This window comes from Chrysochloris asiatica, unplaced genomic scaffold (genome assembly GCF_000296735.1).
Source record: "Chrysochloris asiatica unplaced genomic scaffold, ChrAsi1.0 scaffold00087, whole genome shotgun sequence".
Classification (NCBI taxonomy): Eukaryota; Metazoa; Chordata; class Mammalia; order Afrosoricida; family Chrysochloridae; genus Chrysochloris; species Chrysochloris asiatica.
This window is the reverse complement of record NW_006408605.1, coordinates 7311302-7331978: the sequence shown is the minus strand read 5'-3', so window position 1 is coordinate 7331978 and position 20677 is coordinate 7311302. Positions and strand designations below refer to the sequence as shown.

Genomic DNA, 20677 nt, shown 5'->3' with positions numbered 1-20677 from the left:
GTTGCCTCTCCGTGAGCCCCGACCTGCCGCGACAGGAACGGGAGAACACTCTTTTTCCAGCCATCATGTTGCGGATCATATGATCAGTACGCCGTGATTCCGGAAGCGGAGGTTAGAGAGTCTATTGTCAGGCGGTGCGGACGGCGCCTCAGAGGAAAAGCGGGCCTGCGGGTTGCAGTGGCCAACTCTCGCCTCCCACCCCACGTGGTTGGAGGATTCCAGAAGGGCTACTATCGTCGCGCCGCGCCGCGCAACGCAGCTCCGGGCTGTTCGAGCGCCTGTTTGCTGCCCCGTACTCCCACGGTCTATCCGCTATGATAAGCGCCAGCCGAGCTGCGGCTGCCCGTGTGGTCGGCGCCGCAGCCTCCCGGGTCTCCACCGTCGCTCGCCACCAGGTGAGGAATGCTGGGCCTTCCCGGAGGGGCCCATGTCCTCCGGTCTCATTGCGGCAGGCCGCGCCCTTCGAGGGGTCACAATCCTTACGCAGAAAGCGGGAGGAAAGGAAAATAACGGGCCCTCGTTAATTAGCATTGCTGGCTCAAGGCCCTACTCGAGATTTTATAACGTACCGTGTGCCTTGCTGAGTCACAGCCCTCGCGTTGTAGTCTTAGCTACAAGTGGTCCTTGTAGCTGTTAGTGGTCCTGACTCGAGTGTAGCGGCTAAACAGGTTTGTCCTTGGGAAGGGAGGGTTGCAGACTTTTCATCCAAGTTTTGTCCTTTCCCGCAGTTGTTCCCCCTTTGTAAAGTACGGTCTATTCAGGGACTTTGCTGCTGTGATAAAATGTAGATAAGCACCTAATAAGAAAACAAGGCTTCTTTTCTATGTAGGAACAGTATGTCCCAAAATCATTGTTATAAAACTGTCCTAGTTCGTTTCACGAAAAATAAACAGATCCAGGGAATGACCATGGAGTGGTTGCAGATTATCATCTGAAACCAAGAACTAGAATTTGGAGAACAGGGTTTAGAAAAGAATTGAAATTGCTTAAGGTTAGATCGTAATGAATGTTTTCCATCCTGGTGGGAAGTTACTGCTGGGAGAAAAAAAAATTTTTTTTTTTAATTTAAATCCCTATCATGAAATTGGTAAGTATCTCCATCTTGTATTTGCATTAGTTCTCGACCAAGGGAACATTTGACAATGACTAGATCCTTTTTACTTAACTTTTTGTGAATTGAGTGAAGGCTTACAGATCGGATCCTCAGTTTTACATTCATTATGATTGCAGTCCCCTTTATGTGCCATCAACCTTTTTTTGTTGGTACAACTTGGGGAATAGAGTGCTGCTGAGGGATACTGTTAAAGAAGAGCCCCTGGCAACAAATACTTGGTTCATGTCATTACTGAGGTTGAGAAACCTTGGTGTAATGCAATCGAAGGCAGCTCTACATCAATTTATTTGAAATATTTGTACTATATTGAAATTTATTTGTTGTTTCATACCACAGTGCCTTTTGTACATGAAACATCAATTCATTCCACTGTGATTTTTATGTGGTAGTCACTCATTTAACAATGAAAGTCACAGTTTCAACTCTAGAAGAATGGTTGGAACAAGCCCATTTTTCATAGTTAATGATGTAACTTCATTTCTTTTTTAGGATAGCTGGAAAGGCCTTAGTCATGAGGCTTTTAGAATTGTTTCACGCCGGGACTATGCGTAAGTGTACCTTCATTTCCTTTGAAAGATACACAAATTGAACACTAATGCAATGGCCCTAAATTTGGGATTAACTGTTATCTCTCAGAAAACTATGCTACCCATGTTACAATTACTTACAGGTTATGTAACAGGCTATCAATTCCTGTATCAAATAATTATTTCTTGCTTATTTCTCCTTGCAGCAATTTTGGAGGCCACTTTTAAGATAACAACAACCCTGGCATTGTTTTAAATGTCTTACAGGTCAGAAGCAATCAAAGGAGCAGTTGTTGGTATTGATTTGGGTACTACCAACTCTTGTGTGGCAGTTATGGAAGGTAAACAAGCAAAGGTGAGCATGAATGAGACCTGGTGGTTCCGCGGTTTATATTTTCAAAGTTCCTTTTAGGTTTTTAAGTGTGTCTCTTGTTATAGAGGTAGAGTTGTTAACTAGGCATTTGAACCAGTTCTTTGCAGTTCAGTCATGGCCAATGAAGCAAAAGTAGAATGGACCCAAGTTTTATAAAATGGATGTACCAAGTGAAACCCATTGTTATCAAGTCCATTCTTACTCATAACAACACTACATTGGACAGTAGAAATGCTCCGTAGCCTTTCCGAAACTATATCTCTACAGCAACAGACAGCCTCATCTTTCCGAATTGGATTGGCTGATGGGTTTGAACTGCTGATTCTGTAGTTAGCAGTTCAGTGCTTAGCCCACAGCACCACCAGAGCTCCTTGTAGGTGTGCCAGAATGGGGAAAATTACGTGTCAACTCCCTGGTAGAAACTTAATCTCACCCTTAGAAAACAAGGCATAGCAACCAAATCTTTGCTGGCATAGCTGGAACCAGTGTTGACCTAGTCACAGATTATGGCCAGCTGGGAAGCTTTGAATGTGTGTTGCTCTCCAAAAGGCTTCAGAGCCATAGTTTTTCTTGTTCTGGTACAGGCATGTTTTACAAATTTCAGTGTTCTATTTTTATGAGTAAAATGGTTCAAAAGCTGCTCTCTGCTGACCGTTAGATTTTGCTGGGATGACTCACACTCCTGTAATCATAATCTTGCATTTTTGTCAGTCAAACCGTGACCCAAAACCAGTTAGAAGCAAGTGGAGCTCCAGGGAAGTCGGGCTACATGTAAAGTCATGTTCTTGGTGGTAGTGGCTATGTGCCGTGGAGTCAATTCCAACCCATAGCCACCCTGTGTAAGGGTTTCCAAGGCTATAAATCTTTACAGGAGCAGAGAGCCTCATCTTTCTTCCACAGAGTAGCTAATAGATTCAAACTGCTGACCTTGTAGTTAGCAGCTCAACGTGTAACTCACTATGTAACCCAAGGCTTCTTTTAAGCTTGTTCTTATTCATAGCTAATCTACTGTCCAGTAGTACTTACTGTGTTAGCATTCACTGAGCAGTAAAATGTGCCCATTAGTACTGTTTGCAAGCCTTTGTGATATGGGACATGTTGAATCTCTATGACTTTTGATGCAAAGACACTGGTGATGACAAAAACTTCCCTGTCTTTCCTTGGGAGTGTTAGGTGCTGGAGAATGCTGAAGGTGCCAGAACTACACCTTCAGTTGTGGCCTTTACAGCAGATGGTGAGCGACTTGTTGGCATGCCAGCCAAGCGGCAGGCTGTTACCAACCCAAACAACACATTCTATGCCACCAAGCGTCTCATTGGTCGCCGGTTTGATGACTCTGAAGTCCAGAAAGACATGTGAGTAGCAGCAAAAACATAGTTGTTTGGAGGGACCTCATTGAAGAATCATTGAGCACTGTAATCAGGATCTTCAGGGGCATGTTCTGCCCCTATCCAAAGGGTATCTACTTCATTTTCTTTACTAATGCCCTCATAGATTAGTCTTTCTTCACCATATACTAACATTATTTGAAGTTTTGGCTTGGTATTTCTGACTAGGCAAACTGGTATTGACCACATAAAGAAGGCAAGTCATGGGATAGATGCCATCAAGCAGAGCTTCCAGGCTAAGATGGGCTAGAAAGGAAGGCCTGTTGATCAACTTCCAAAAATCAGCCAGTCCCAGATGATCATGGATGTAGTCCAGGGTACAGGACCAGGCAACATTTTCTTCCACTGTGCATGAGATTCCTATGGGTTAGGTACTAACTCGGTGTCAGCTAACGACAAAGGATATTGAGGTTTCACCGTGGTGTTTTCACATTAATGATTACATTTGAATGGTTTTCATTAAATGAATTCCTAAAGCTCTTTTTTTTATTGGCTGTGGGTTTCATGGGTGGAGAATGGACATTCATGAACAAAGGGTGCACTAGCAAGTTTTCCTCACATGGAGTTTTTGTGACTTTCAGTAAAAATGTTCCCTTCAAAATTGTCCGTGCCTCCAATGGTGATGCCTGGGTGGAAGCACATGGGAAACTCTATTCTCCAAGTCAAATCGGTGCATTTGTGTTGATGAAGATGAAGGAGACTGCAGGTGAGTAGACTGTAGTAGACATCTGGGGAAGTTCAGAGAACTGGGTGATTTCTCTGAGATCACTGACTTTTATACCCCAGGATCCCTTAGATGAGACTGTGGTTTCTTTTTACAGAACACCCAGTGAAAAACTTTCTTACTCTTTATACTTTCCTTCCAGGATGAATTTATCTTTTACGTTTTCCTTAGTGCTTTTTTTTCCCCTCATATTATCTAGAGAGATAATGTCCTGTATTTACCGTTGTTGAGTAAAACTTAGAACTTCCTATTTGAAGACACTTAGCCAATTAAAGTCTGACAATAGGTCATTGACAAACGTATTTCTGAGCATGCAGTCATGTTTGGTAGCTTGGTGATCTGTTATTTAAATATTAAAGATGAGCTCTAGGGTTTTCTGCCAGTAATTTAATTGTATTTTTTTAAAAAATCTTTATGTATTAGATCAATTCTGTCTACAGAATCCCATGGTTTAATTTTCTTTCTTTTCCAGAAAATTACTTGGGTCATGCAGCAAAAAATGCCGTTATCACAGTTCCAGCTTATTTCAATGATTCTCAGAGACAGGTAAGGTCACTTAGCGTTCTTATTCATGAAAATTAATGGTACTTATGTGAAAAGTCATAACGAGATGGATCAGCCAGGTGGCATCATTGATGGACTCAAGTGTGGCAGCAGTAGTGAGGTTGGCCCAGGATCGGACATTGTTTCATTCTGCTGTGCATGGGGTCGCTATGAGTCGGTTCCGACTCAATGGCACCTGACAACAACAACAATGTGAAAAGTCTGGGGAAGTGCTAATATTTTCTGTGTTTTTGTAGGCCACTAAGGATGCTGGCCAGATCTCTGGATTAAATGTGCTTCGGGTGATCAATGAACCTACAGCTGCTGCTCTGGCTTATGGGCTGGACAAATCAGAAGATAAAATGTAAGTCTGTCTGATGATCTGTTCTATAAACCTTTGACTCAACTAAAAATAAAAATTTTCGAACAAATGTAAGTGTAAGTTTATGCAGTAAATTCCACCTGAATATGTGAAACTAAAATTATGGAATCATCAAATTTGTCCTGAAGTGTCTTGATTTATCGGTGATTGAGTTTTGTAGTTAGACTGAAAATGAACTGCCTTGCCTTGATCAGCATTTTCCATTCAATTTAAGTACTAGGCCATGGTGATTCTTACCTTGATACGCATGTTGGCAAGTATTTATCCAAAAGTGTTGCTGGCATGGTCAGTTTATTACTTTCAAAAAGCAAACTTCGTTTTAATTTTAGCTGTGTATGTTTTAAATGTTAAAAGATAATCACTTGGGCGGTTGTAAAACAATAATTAACAACAAATACCTACCTCAAGAAAATAAGTTCATGTTCATTTGGTTCTTGAAATTTATGCCCTTGTGGTAGGTTTTGTTTCATAATGCCTTTTTTGTTTTGTTTTAAAGCATTGCTGTATATGATTTAGGTGGTGGAACTTTCGATATTTCTGTCTTGGAAATTCAGAAAGGAGTGTTTGAGGTAAAATCCACCAATGGAGACACTTTCTTAGGTGGAGAAGACTTTGACCAGGCCTTGCTACAACACATTGTAAAGGAATTCAAAAGAGAAGTAAGTTAACCAGTGTGGTGCTGACAGTTTTTTGTTCAAGTTGCTGTTTGCTTTGTTAACAATTTAACCAGCAATGGTGAGTGACTGGTGTTGCATCTTTATTTCAGTGGCTTAATGGAACTATTCTGATTATTGCTGCTCAGGTTGTGAGCAAACAACAGTATTAAAAGGATACAGCATTCACTGTACAGTACTGGGAAAGAAATGATAGGGATTCCTTTTTTTGAGCTAGAATGTTAGAGCTGAAAAGAACCAGTTCATTTCTTACTCCAAGCTCAGATTCCCTTCTCAGAGTTGAAAATTTTTTTGAGAGAAATGAAAGGAATTATTTTATTCTTACTTATATGTATGATTTTTTTTCTTACTGTGACAACTTTTAATGCTTGTATTGTTTTCACTGTATAGTCAGGGGTTGATTTGACCAAAGACAACATGGCACTGCAGAGGGTACGGGAAGCTGCTGAAAAGGCCAAGTGTGAACTCTCCTCATCTGTGCAGGTGAGATAATGGGAAAATCACAGCAATCTTAATGGATCTGAGTCTATTTGAATAACATATCTTAATTGACCTGGTGACAGTCTGATCTTTTTAGTTTCCTGGTTGGTGGAAAAAGCCATTGTGTGTAATGGAGCATTATGAGACTTTGTTTTTTTATAGATGAGCTGACATTTTTCAACCACCCAATTCAGAAGCTGTGTTTATTGGAACCAAATAATTATATTGACATTTCAATGACTTTGTATATGCTTGTTTGTCTTTATTAAAGACACTGATGTCACTGTTTTGTATTGATTTTTTTAAATGCAGTCTAGTGGTGTGTAAAATTTAAATTGTTAGTGCTGTGGAGTCAGTTCCAACTCATTTCAACCCTGTATAGGGTTTCCAAGGAGCAACTGATGGGTTTAAATTATCAGCCTTGCAATTAGTCTAGTGCCTATCTTATAGGGCCACACCAGGACTCCAAAATTAAAATTACCAGCCCGCAAGAATTAAGGCTCTCAGAACTGCTACTGTGTTCACTTTAAAACACCTTGTGAATTGTATGAGCCTCTCATTGGCCCTCTTTTAATTACTTGGGTCACCAGTCCAGCAAATGAGCTTGCAACCAGGCATGTGTTATGATTAGGTTTATCTGTCTGCGTGAGTTTCCCTCTGAGCATATTTGCTCAGCCTCTTTTTAAAAACATTAGTGTGGTTTGCTGTTTTAAAAGGTGGGGCTTCACTTTACCTTAATGACCCATTATACAGAGCATGTTGCAGGAGGATGGTTTCCAGGTTCTTGGCTAACTACGGGAGAGCAGAGATTGTGACTGCAATCTGTGGCTACTATTTTGTTTGATCTCTTATGCTGGGAGAAGAGAGAGTAATTTGTAAAAGCTGTCATTGTATCGGAAAGTGGTCTCTGCTAGTTAACTATCAATCACATTTTGTTTGGTTTTTTTCCACTTAGCATCTGTGAAGTGTAAAATAGTATAAACTTATCTATAAGGTGCTTTGTCCCTAATCAAACTTAGAAATATGGTGTTTAGGTTTGGAGTTAGTATCCACTGCCAGAGGATAGGTTCCCAAGGACTTGGCACTTTTTTGCAGAAGTGTTGAAGGACGTTTTATTTAGTGTAACTATTCTCTTGGTGTAAGCGTTTATATTATTTCCTAGAATTTTGCTATTTTAACAAGATGTGATATATTGAGTATTATGCATCCTTGTAATTTCATACTTGTTACTCATAGGCTAAATTCCTATGATGTAGAGGTGGACATTCATTATAAAAGATAATGTCAAATCAGAAGTAGTTTATTAAGATTTGGAATACAGAGTGTAGTTTAGATATTTAGACACCAAGGTTCAAGACAGGATTGTTTATAATAATGATAAAGTGGGAAGACCCACCTGTCCATCAATGAATAGGTAACAAAATGTGGAATATACACACAATGGAATATTTTTCAGCCATAGAGAGAAACAGTTCTGGTACTTACTATGATATAGATGAAGCTGAAAACAATTTAAGTTGTAGAAGACACAAGGGGGGTGGGGGGGAACTATTGTATGATCCCAATAACATGAACTATCTAGATAAGGCATATGCATAGAGATGGAAGTTTATTAGTGGTTTCCAGGGGCTGGGAGAAAGGGAAGATGCAGGCAGAATCTGATAGCATAACTTACTGTGCAACCTTGGGTGGTTATTTAACATTTGTTTATTTTCATATCTACAAAATGAGGGTAATAATGGTTCCTTCCCCCTTAGAGTTACCAAATTTATACATGTAGTGTAATATGCAGTGGCAGTCACAATAGGCTCAAACATACCTACAAAGTGAGGCTGGCACAGGACTGGGCAGTGTTTCTTTCTGTTGTAAGTAGGGTTGCTTTGAGTCAAGAAGGACTCAATAGCACCTAACAGTATAATGCTTAGAACAAAGTGTACTGCATAAGTGCTCTATAAATGTAAGCTATTATTTAACAAATGCTACAAAGGAAAGGCAGGCTTATCATATGGGAACCTGACCTAGGTGTTTGGTATATTAGCCTAACTTTGGAGAAATGAGATGACCAAAAATAGATAAAAGTGGGTATCATGGTCCTGGTGTGTGTGGCATTGTGGGTTAATGAATTGGACAGCAAGGTCAGTTTGAACTACAAGGTTGGCACTTCAAGCTCACCAGCTGCTCCTCAGAAACCCTGTACAGGGTTATTATGGGTCAGAACTGACTCAACAGCACTTAACAACAACATAGTAGGCTCTGGAGTGAGAATGAGATCTGAAAGGGGGCCAGTGTGGCTGAAGTAAAATGAGGGTGGGAAAGCCTGGAAGATGAGGCCAAGGGTAGATTTGGTTATCTTCTCCTGAGATGAGTGAGTGCTAACCACTGGAAGAGTTTTATTTTGGAGAAGTAATATTTTGATTTGTGAGAAATACTCTGCCTCAAGGGGCATGCATGGAGAATTGTTTTGTGGGTGATCCTGTGGCAGAGGGGCAGGCTTGGTGGATGTAGGAAGATAATTCACAGCTTATTGTAGTCCACCATGTAATGGGAGAGGATAAGAATGTGGTAGTGAGAGTTGCTGGGTTTGATAGAAAAGCAGGCAGATGGTATAAGTTAGAGAGAATTTTTTGATGATTGAGAGTTCATATTGCTGAAATTTTTTCACATTGTCCGTAATTTTTTTTAGAGTTTACATTTATGCTAATATGATAGATCTACATATTAAAATTAGACAAAATTTCAACTTCCATTATCTTACTTACACTGGCCTTAGTTTCAGGCTTACAGAAATGGCATGGGGGGAGAATCAGAATCACCATCAGCCAAAGTTGATTGGTATTCCTCTAACCTTCTTTACCAATTCTGACATCAGTTTTCCCTCCCACAGCATTCTCTACTTCTGCCACGTTTAATAATTCACTGCAGTGGCCACACAGACCTCACAGGTCCATACGCATGATTATAGCACTTATTAGGCAATTTAAGTGGTTACCATTTTTCTATCACAGCTCTGTCTCTGGTTGAACAGGTACAGCATGGAGAACCTGGAGTACAAAGGACTTGCTCCATTCCTGATTCTTTTTTTAAAAGCTTTTATTGTGAATTAAGTGATAGCTTACAAGGCAGATCATCAGTTTTGCGCTCAACCAATTGTATTTTTTTTTCATTGCAATAATTACAATCCCCTCCATGCACCATCAGTTAACAGTATTTGTCTCTTTCTTTTTGATGTGCACAAAACACACAGAAAATATATATTCATTTAAATGACCAAAGGGCACATTATGCAAGCCAGCCTCCTGCCTGCTAGCACACAGCCTTTCTCATTCCATGGGGCTGGAGTCCTGGCTCTTCTTGCTTGATGATAACTAAATTCCCCCTTTCCACTTCTGAGGTGACTCATTAAAAATCAAGCAGGGTAGTAAAACTGATCGATCCTAATGTTAGAATTCCATCCACAGTAGTTTTCTGATGCCATGTATATATCTAATTTAACATTATTAGTAAGCTGTTAAGTCCCTTTGGTGGGCCCAAAGACTTCATAATTGCATGCAGTCCTACCAACTCACTTGGTAGACCTTACAAAGATTATGCTAGAAGCGCCATATCAAGTAATTAACTGCGTTGAAGGGGTTCTGTGGCCATACGTGGTTAATGGCTACTGAATTGGACAGCACAGATAATTGGATAGGGTCAGTTTAAATCACTGACATTTTGCAAGGAAGGTAATTGTCAGTGATGTAATTTGTTGTTTTTAAACTTTTTATTGTGAGTGAATAAAGGTTTACAGAGCAGATCATCAGTTTGACATTCAACCAATCATATCCTTCATTTCCTCTAACTGGTTGCAATCCTAATATAATTTCACTTATCCCACTTTGTCCCTGTGGGTTTTTTTTGGGTTTTTTTTTCCTTGTTCTATTCCTTCTCTTTCCCAACCCTTCTGAATTTTGTACTTAGGTAAAAGCTGCCCTTTTGATCTTGAGTAGTTGACCATTCTATGGTGTGAGTACCTCACTGGTGGTGGTGTTCCCCTTACATATCTATTGCTTGGTTAGTTCAGTTCCAGGCCTGAACCTTCTTTAACTTTTCTTTAAAAGCTGTACCCAGTATCACTTTTTTAAAACATACAGAGATGTGTTGATTTAATTGTTAAGAATTTAAATGGCTAAGAACCACCTGAAAAACAAAGGTCGTTAACAACCTTTCTTTACTTGCTGTTGACCTTACTTTGATGTGAAGTTGGATGGGGTTCAAAAGGTAATTCTGGTACTGAGGATTCACCCCAGGGCGACTGTTGATAGCATATTCAGTGTTGAATTTTGTTAGTGTAAATATTCTTAGTGATACATATGAGATCCCATGCCTTACTGGAATCTGGGGTTTACTAAGTACTGGGTGCTACTGTTCACTGCTCCCCACGAATGTGATGGCAGTACAACTTTTAATCCATGTACTTTTTTGTTCAGGAATATTTCTACAGCTTTCTTGGCATCTTCCTGAAACTTACAAAGCCACAGTTGGTGGCAGGTTATTTCTTTCAGAACATATCATCTTTTGATATCCTTCTTCATGTACATTTGAGGTATTTTTAAACTTGATGAAAGGGAAAACATTGATGTCTACAGAACTGGGATAGTTCTGAATTGTCTATTCTTCTTTATTAATAACTATAAAGCCTGTTGTCGTCAATTTTGACTCATAGTGACTATAGAACAGAGTAGAACTGCCCTGTAGGGTTTCCAAGTTGTAATCTTTACAGAAGCGAGCTGTCACATCTTTTCTCCCACAGAGAGGCTGGTGAATTCAAATCTCTGACATTTCAATTAACAGCTGAGCACTTAACAACTGCGCAGCCAGGGGTCCTTTTTAATAACTGTAAGCCGAATTTACTTCCATCAAGTTGTTTCTGATTCAGCACAACCTTGTATACGGGTTCAGAGACTAAGTCTTTATGAAAGCAGGAAGCCTCATCTTTCTCTCATGGAGAAGCTGGTGGGCTTGAGTCTCTGACCTTATAATTAGCAGTCCAGTGCTTACAGAGCCACACCAGGACCCTTAACCTTGAGTATTGTTGTTGTTAAGTGCGTTTGAGTCAGTTCTGACTCATAGCGACTCTACAGTTTCTGAAGAGCACCTGGTGAATTTGAACTGCTGACCTTACAGTTCAAACCAACCTTGCCTTCCAGTGCAGTATCCCAAAGCATCTCACCACACCGCATTAAAACAAATTCTTTGGTGGCTCTTCCATTTAAAGTAGTACAAAGTAGGTCTTAACCTTTACTGTGGCATCCTAGTCTTCTTGTGTATGATTTTAGATTGAATTGGAATAGTAAAGAAACTTTATCGCCTGTGGTGACCTCATTGACATTCAATTAAAACACTTTTTTTCCAGACTGACATCAACTTGCCATATCTTACAATGGATGCTTCTGGACCCAAACATTTGAACATGAAGTTGACCCGGGCTCAATTTGAAGGGATTGTCACTGACCTAATCAGGAGGACGATAGCCCCATGCCAAAAAGCCATGCAAGATGCAGAAGTCAGCAAGAGCGACATAGGAGAAGTGATTCTTGTTGGTGGTATGACTAGAATGCCCAAGGTATGGGTCCATGTTCTTGTCACAAAGAGAAGACTTAGAGTCCACACATGTTTTCTTAGCACACGTGACTTACGTTGTATGCTTGTCATTGAGTTGGTTAACCAACTCATAGTGACCCTGGGTTACTGTATAGGAATGTGAATATAGGCCCTATTTTGCTAGGATGATCTGAAGGGGGCGGAGGTGAGTTTGTACCTTCTCAGCCGTTTTATTTTTAATTCAAGGGTATAAGAGAAGAGGGAATTAGGAAGGACAAAATGTCTTTGAGGTGATAAGGAAAATCCTAAACTTACATAAAATATTCCGGAATGAAACAGTGTTTGAGATCAGAGATAGCTTAAGACCTTGAAAGTAACTAGTTGTAAAAGGCTCTTTTGGACATATGTCTATAGTATAGTGTCTGGGGTTTCTAATTGTATCTCTTCAACAAAGATCTGTGCAATGATGCTTTTTCTATTAAACACATCATTCTGAAAACAGATGTGTAGAGAACTAAATGACTGAGCACAGAACCTGTTGAAAGTACAATTCTTGTATTGCTGTCTGAACAGAATTGTCTTGGTCCTGAGTTGGTGACTTGAATAATTTCTTAAATTTTCCTTTGGAATATAAGAATTTAGGAAAATATGAACAGTGTGTATATTCAAGTACCTTTTTTCCTTAGTGCTAGCTAGTAAAGTAAGATGCTGAGGAAAGATGATATACAAGCTACATTGATTACTAGTATTGAATTATTACTAGGGCTTCTTTTAAATTAATGTGTAGACCAAGATGGACTATACAATTTCTAAGTCCCTTTGCCTTGCATCCTCTAGATTTAAGTATATGAATGTTACTTTCATGATAAATTTATATCTGGTTATTAACAAGAACTCAACTAGGAAATAGTAATTTGAGAAAACATTCTTGGTTATGAAACAGCCTGTCCTGAGATTTGTTGAAGGCTTATGACAGAAATGCTCTCACTGTTTTTTTCCTAGCAGAGCCACTGAGTGTTACATGATATATTCTTTCTCCTTGGCTCAGGTTCAGCAGACTGTGCAGGATCTTTTCGGACGAGCCCCAAGTAAAGCTGTTAATCCTGATGAGGCTGTGGCCATTGGAGCTGCCATTCAGGGGGGGGTGTTGGCTGGTGATGTCACAGATGTACTTCTCCTGGATGTCACTCCTCTGTCTCTGGGTATTGAAACTCTGGGAGGCGTCTTTACTAAACTCATTAACAGGAACACCACTATTCCAACAAAAAAGAGCCAGGTAAGAACCACGTCTTCCTTACCTGGTCTCTGAGATAGTAGATTCTGTGATGGATATGAATATAACCATTTTTGGGAATTTTCTCAAAAACTTGGCTTTTTGTTAACAGTCCAGACGAGTTGGTTGTACAGACTAAGAATTTTGGTTTTTGTACCTGGAAAAAGTTCTCCTTACCTGTCAACCAGCGTAATGATTATAGGGAGGGCACTAATTGTCTCTACATCACAGGATTAATACTTTGCCAAAAGCAGCCCCCAACATTTATGAATGATTTCTTTTATTCTGTTCTCGCAATTAAAAAAAAAAAAAAAAATGTCCGGGCCCAGACTATGGGAATGATGGGGCTCCAATATACCAAGCAGGGCAGTTTGGAAATGGTTTGATTTTCTTTGAGGGCTTCAGAAAAATCATGGAAAAATGGAACTTCTCCACAAACTTTTTAAAGCCCGCTTGTATTAAGAATTACATCCTGATCTTTCCCATCTTTTCTTAACTTTCCTAAAAAACCGGCTACTGCTATATTTGTTCAATGATATATTTGCCAGCACATTATTCTGAAGAAAAGTATGTGTGGTGACTTCCTGTGTGTGAGCACGAGATATATATCCTGTCTTTGATCTGTTGTCCCAGATGAACATGTTACTCTATGCCCTTTCCTGCCCTTATCCTACTCCTGTTCCCTAAAGACAGTATTTGTTTTGAACACAGTGTACATGAAAATCTTTCTGGTATTAGGATGTGAATTTCTATTTCTGACTTGCATTCTGTCTGCAAAAAGTAGTAGAAGGGAGTAGTTTAATCACACTGCCAACCCAAAATGTTTCCTTCCACCGTAGGTGTTTTCTACAGCTGCTGATGGACAGACGCAAGTAGAGATTAAAGTGTGCCAGGGTGAGAGAGAGATGGCTGGAGATAACAAACTTCTTGGACAGTTCACTTTGGTAGGTATTGTGAATTCTGAATATTGTGCTCCTTAATCTCTTTACTATAGTTAGACTGTATAATATCCCCTAAAGACATATGAGTTCTGGTGTGGCCCCGTGGGTTAATGCATTAGACTGCAAGATTGGTTTGAATCACAAGGTCGGTGATTCATGCTCACCAGCTGCTCCTTGGAAACCACCCAATACAAGGTTGCTATGAATTGGAACTGACTCAACAGCACTTAATATATATAGTAAATTATAGACATAAACAGACATATGCTATTTATGTAGAGGAATTCACCAATGCTAAACTCTTTACCTGAAAACCTTGCTTGTTCCTTTCTTAGGAACTTCATTAAGAAGTTGATAAATACAAGAGTCAGGGAAATATTCAGAAACAGTGCCAGTAGAGAAATTCCTTGAGTTCTCCTGATGAATAATTTTTAAAAGATAATTTGATTTCTGTTGTCTAATCAGCATTGCTTATTGGTTCTTATTGAGCTTAGCAGTGGTGGGGAGATTTGCTCAGTCACTGTGCTTATAGGTACATTAGCAATGATGATAGGTACTTGTAAAATCAATCTTCACTGCAGTAAAAGAGCTACCACCATTACTTAAAAATGTGGGGTTTATTTTTTTATTAACTAAAGGTTTTCATGTGTTACTCCCATGAATCAAGTGAATTATTCCCCCAGAAGACTATATATAGATTTGGAAATACAGTACTAGACCCTTATGTGAGCAGAGCTTATTCTGGATATTTTTGGGTTTAGATTGGAATTCCCCCAGCTCCTCGTGGCGTCCCTCAGATTGAAGTTACATTTGACATTGATGCCAATGGGATCGTACATGTTTCTGCCAAAGATAAGGGCACGGGACGTGAGCAGCAAAGTAAGTCCTCTTATTTATCTGACTGTGCTCCTTGGAAGCCCTGTATAGGGTTGCCATGAGTTGGAATTGACTCCATGGCACTTAGAAACAAGAGTAAGACATCTTGGAGTTCCTTTGTTGAGCACTATAGTCCCTGGGTTGTACATATCTATTTCACTCAGTCTCCTCTTTCTGCTTTAAGAGTACTTCAAGAGTACCTCTTTCTACTTGTTTTAAGGTCTTAACATTGTGTTTACCACTCAAAAACAAGCAAACACTGGATTGCTAACGTTTCAGCTGGCAAACCTGTTGATTTTTTAACAGAAATGGGCAGCTTGATTTCAGACCCTTGATCTCTTTAGTGTTTACTATAGAACAAAGTGTTCTCCTTCATAGTTTGTATCAAGATTGGCTACTCTGAATAGGAACACTCCTAATGTGGTTTACTAATAGAGGCACTTCTGGGAAACTAATAAGTTACTTTTTTAAATTGTAGTTGTGATCCAGTCTTCTGGTGGCTTAAGCAAAGATGATATTGAAAACATGGTTAAAAATGCAGAGAAGTATGCTGAGGAAGACAGGCGAAAGAAGGTGATTTATCTTTTCATTTGTGAACTTATTTTGATAAAGCTTAATCTTCTTAATGAAGTGGGTAAAGGGTAACAGATTAGTTTTCCATTCATAAACATTTTATGTCATTAATTATCCCTACAATATAATATCACATTCCACTTACTCCCTGTGATTCCTGTTTCCTTTCCTAGACCTTGATCTCAAATGGTATTTCAAGGTGTGCATACCTCCCCTATGTCGGTGGTTCAAGCTCACTAGCTGCTCCTTGGAAACCCTATACAGGGTCACTATGGGTCAGAATCGACTCGACGGCACTTAACAGCAACAACAAAAAATACCTCCCTAGAGTTGTGTTCCCTTATAGACCTATTGTTTGACTGAAAATTGAGCCATGAGTGTTCGTTTCCAGACCTAAAGGGCATCTATAAAGCTTAATCTTTGTAAAGCTGAGAATTTTCACATGCCCTTGACCTTACCCTCTTAATTTGATCATAACTTACACTGGAATGTCCTTCTTCCTTTATTAAAATTTCTTGAGTCCGTCTCAAATCCTTCTTGAAGTTATCTCAGATTACCCTATACCCCAGCTGATAAATTTTTTTGTTGTTTGTGTGTATAATTGTAAGCGCTTTGTATGTAGCAGTCAGCATATTATCTTGCCCAGTGTAGACATTCAGCACACTTGGTTGATTAGAGAATCTTCATTCATACTGAACTAATATCTTTCAGGAACGAGTTGAAGCAGTTAACATGGCTGAAGGAATCATTCATGACACAGAAACGAAGATGGAAGAATTCAAGGACCAATTGCCTGCTGATGAGGTAAGACATAATTTAAAAAGGCTCAGTAAGTTGGTAGGCATTATCACCAGCGTCACTGATGTTCATTGTTCTGCGTAGTCTTACCTAGAGCCTTAGTTTTTTTGTTGTTGTTTTTAGTCCTTTCTTTAATATGACTGGTACATGGAAAGGAATAGTAGAACTTGGAAAAAGAGGACTTTTTTTTTTTTCCCCTCCTAAGTGCAACAAGCTAAAAGAAGAGATTTCCAAAATGAGGGAGCTCCTGGCTCGAAAAGATAGTGAAACTGGAGAAAACATAAGGCAGGCAGCATCTTCCCTTCAACAAGCTTCTTTGAAGCTCTTCGAAATGGCATACAAAAAGGTACAAGGGCTGAAGGGTTCTGCTTAACGTAGATTTTGCTTCTAATTTGATGTAACTTCTTGATTACCATTACTGATGACTCCTTGCATAACCATATTTGAAATTGGGAATGAGGATTAACACTGAAAAGATCTTTCCTTTTTTGACTCTTGGATTAATAGTTCGGGTCAAAGAGAAAGAATCACAGAAACCACCAATAATTTGTAAGACTGGGGGAGGGAGGATAAAGACTATGTGGCTACTTCAGTTTTGAAGTTCAACAATGATCAGCCCTAACGAAGTTTGAGTTTCTCTTGAATGTTTTTTTAACAGATGGCATCTGAACGAGAAGGCTCTGGAAGTTCTGGCACTGGGGAGCAAAAGGAAGATCAAAAGGAGGAAAAACAGTAATAGTAGTAAACTTTGGAGCAAAAAGGAAAACATGAAGCTTCGGAGTAAAGTGACTTCCTGAGCAGAAATGGGCAAACTTCAGTCTTACTGTGTTTTTGCAGTATTCTATATATAATTTCCTTAATATGTAAATTTAGTGGCCATTAGCTAATGATCATTTAATGAGTGATAAGTTCCAACAATACACAGTTCACAATGTCTGTCCCTAGCCTATCATTTTTCAGTTGCATGTAAAAAAGGGGGGGAAGGACAGTGTATTGATCATTATAAAGACGTAACATTGTTTTGTGCTAATGTGGCCATATTTTCAAGGGATGGCAACCTTCTCACATAATGAAAGTAATCAGCCATAGGCCTGGAGTGAGACCATTACAGGATGTTAGTCTACTGTTGAGCTGGCCCGTGCATACATGGAGTCCTTCAGCTAAGGCCTAGCAATGCAAGACAACTATGCCTTATTGGTAGGTTAGGTGGGGAAGCTTCATCAATGGGAAACTAAGCTCATTATTCATGTTAGGTACAGCTTTAAAAACAAAGGTAGTAATGAGCTACCTTCTGGTCTGTGTGTGAAAGGCACTTAAATCACCTACATCTTTAATTCTTTTTGATCCATTCTGGATTTTTTTAGGAAAAAATAAATATGAAAAGCATCTTTTCATATTTGTTGAGGGGTGAGGTGTTTAGTTTAAAGAATGTGACATGATTTGTACTTCCTGATTCCCTAACATAAGTCACTTGGGAAATACAGGATTTTGCTGCAAATACTTTGGTAGGGTTAGTAAAATAATGAAGCAGTGTCACTAAGGGCAAGTCTGATTGAAAGAGATATTTCTCCCTTTTGTAGGCTTTTCCTTCCCTCTGTGCCCCCCCCCCATTTTAATTAAATTTGGGATCTTGAAATAGTCTCCAAATAACCTACCTGTCATAAAAACCAGAGCTAGTATTTCAAGCGAGTTGTAGCTCTAAGGATAATAAGTTATGTTGTGTTTTGGGGTTTTTCCCCCATCAGACTTCAATGCTGTAGTTAACACATGCAGAACACATCAGAAGCAGAAAGGTGACAACTAGTATCTCGTTAATTGAGGCTTCTTTCCCAAGTCTCCTGCTGACTTAAATGTCATATGCCCATGACTGCAGGAGTTTATTATCAGTAGCATGGGCTTAGATCCCATTAGACACAATAACTCCTTTTACTGTGTTTGATGTAATAATGATCTAGAATAAAAAACATACACCTTTTTTAAAAAAAACCTAAAATGCATAGGTACACCTTTTTTTAGAAAAACTTTTACATGGGTGTTCAAACACGCATGTAAAAGCTGGGATTCATGTTATAAGCTCAAGTTTTCACGTACTTTAGCTCATAAAATAGTACTCTGTTAATAACTGCTTTGTGACATGCTGGAAGATTATTTAGCTTTTCTAGTTGACTTGTAAGGCTCTGTGGTAGGTTAGTGGTTACGAATCAGGCTGCTAACCTCAGGGACAGCTGTTCCACAGGAGAAAGATGAGGCTTTTTGCTCCCCTGAAGATTTATAGCCTCAGAAACCTTATGCAGGGTCCCTATGAGTCAGAACCAACTCCACAGCACATAACACTTGTCCTTTGACCTCTTATACCTATGTTGTCTCCAAATCAGTGTGGTAACTAAGAAGCCCCTCAGATTTTCAAAACACCCAAATTTAAAACTGGCTTACATTGATGTGTAACTGCTGTTACAACAAACATCCTTTATAAAGACAAAAAGAAATTACTTTTTAGGTATATTCTCCCTTTTGTGTTAATAGTGCTTTCAAAGGTCCCCAAAAGAACTTCTTATTTCCCTCTTACGGCAACTTCTTTCAAGTGATCCAGTTTCAATAAATTGATTCTTACAGCTGCTCCTGGGGTCAAAAAATTTAATTGCCATCTCCATTCCTACCACTTTAGTATAAATCACTTAAGTGCCGTGGAGTCGTTCCAACTCATTGCAACCCTGTATAGGGTTTCTGGTGAATTTGTACTGCAAACCTTGTGATTCAAACTGACTATATGGTCTAGTGCTTATCCTATAGCATCACACTAGGACTACAGTCACTGCATATTTTAGCTGGTCTTCCCAATCACTGACAACTTCGCTACCTTGGTCTTTTCCTTACAGAAGGCAGATTGATCTTTAAAAAGATGTCAAATATTTTACTTTCCTAACATCTACATGTTTCACATGAGCAACTCATTACTACTGTCTTCCTTTTCTCCATAACCTTTAACTGCAATTGGATGTCATGGACTTGACCTTGCTGGAAAGTCATTTAGGTATCTGTTTTCTCCCTTTTTTCCATAAAATTATGAAATCCACATAAAATCACAGCCTCTTTCCTGAGTTTCTATCATTTCCTGTTGCCTTATTATTTTCTTTTCCATGAGGCCAGAGACTTGCTTACTGACATTTTACTGCCTGACATTTTCTTCCAAAAACTTGGATAGTTTTTTCCCATTTTAGATATTAAGGGGTTTTTTTTGTTGTTGGTTTTTTAAATAAATTGTATATTGTACTATCATCTGGGAGAAATTTATACCAATTCCAGAAACTACTTAATTGGTAAAAGTTGTAAATTGGAAAAATTCAAGGAGAAATTGACAGTGATATTTAATAAAGGAAAAAAATGGAGCCTGGAATTTTCCTGAGATAGCTGAGCAGATGGAGTACTGGTGTGATGCTGTAGGATAAACACTGGACCACAAGGTTGCTTTGAAGGTCAGTAGTTTGAATTCACCAGCTATTCCTTGGAAAACCCTATACAGGGACACTTAAGAATGGAGACCAACTCAACAACACAACGCTATTAAGATCTAATATTAATATAGCCATTCCAGCTTTCTTTGATGTATGGTTTATATGGTTAGATACAACTACTTGTGTCTTTATACATAGCAACAAGCTGAGGGGATAGGAGTGACCAGAAAAATTTGCAGCCTTATGATTTATACTTCTCAGATACATGCAGTTCCGTTACTAACAACTGTAATCTTAAGGAAATTGTGCTATTTATCAACTTTGTATTTTGAAATTTTCAAACCTATTAGAAAAGCTATGGTGGTGGTGGTGGTAGATATGTGTGGTCAATTCAGTTCCAACTCCGTGACCCTATATTGGATGTCTAAGACTGTAAATATTTAAGGGTGCAGAAAGCCTCATCTTTCTCCTGTAGAACCACTGTAGTTTTGAACTGCCAACCATAAGGTTAGCAGCCAGACTCAATCATAACCACTACACCACCAGAGTACCTAGAAAAGCTATAGTACTATGAATATTCACATACCATTTAACCAATATTCACCAATTAATATTGGCCACATTTGTTTTCTTTCTCTCTCTCTCTCTCTCTCTAAATATATATATATATATATACCCTGTTGCCATTTGGATTTATGTGTTATAGATTACCAGGCCTTTCAATGTACCTGTGGGTTCAAACTGCCAGCATTTAGTTGGGCTCAAACCATTTGTACCCCTAAGCACCATGATACTTTAACCTAAATACTTAATGTAGCCTGTAAGCATAAAACACCCAACAGTAATCAGAACTAGAAAATTTAACACTGGAACAATGATATCTAATAGGTGGTGGTTATGTTCCAGGGAGTGGGTTCTCACAGCAACCTATACAGGCTTTCTGAGGCTGTAAATCTTTACAGGAGCGGAAAACCTCATG

General features: G+C 39.1%; 1 protein-coding gene across 1 annotated transcript; it reads left to right on the top strand.

Moving 5' to 3' along the window:
* Window positions 1-210: 210 nt before the first annotated feature.
* On the top strand, window positions 211-17274 carry HSPA9 (heat shock 70kDa protein 9 (mortalin)). Its single transcript, XM_006866124.1, has 17 exons — window positions 211-395; window positions 1604-1662; window positions 1909-1996; window positions 3188-3369; window positions 3984-4108; window positions 4599-4672; window positions 4927-5033; window positions 5548-5710; window positions 6116-6208; window positions 11598-11807; window positions 12834-13061; window positions 13898-14002; window positions 14761-14878; window positions 15354-15448; window positions 16160-16252; window positions 16452-16592; window positions 16905-17274. Exons 1-17 carry the CDS (start codon window positions 315-317, stop codon window positions 16980-16982), a joined length of 2040 nt encoding a protein of 679 aa, XP_006866186.1. The 5' UTR covers window positions 211-314; the 3' UTR covers window positions 16983-17274.
* The last annotated feature ends 3403 nt before the right edge of the window (window positions 17275-20677 follow it).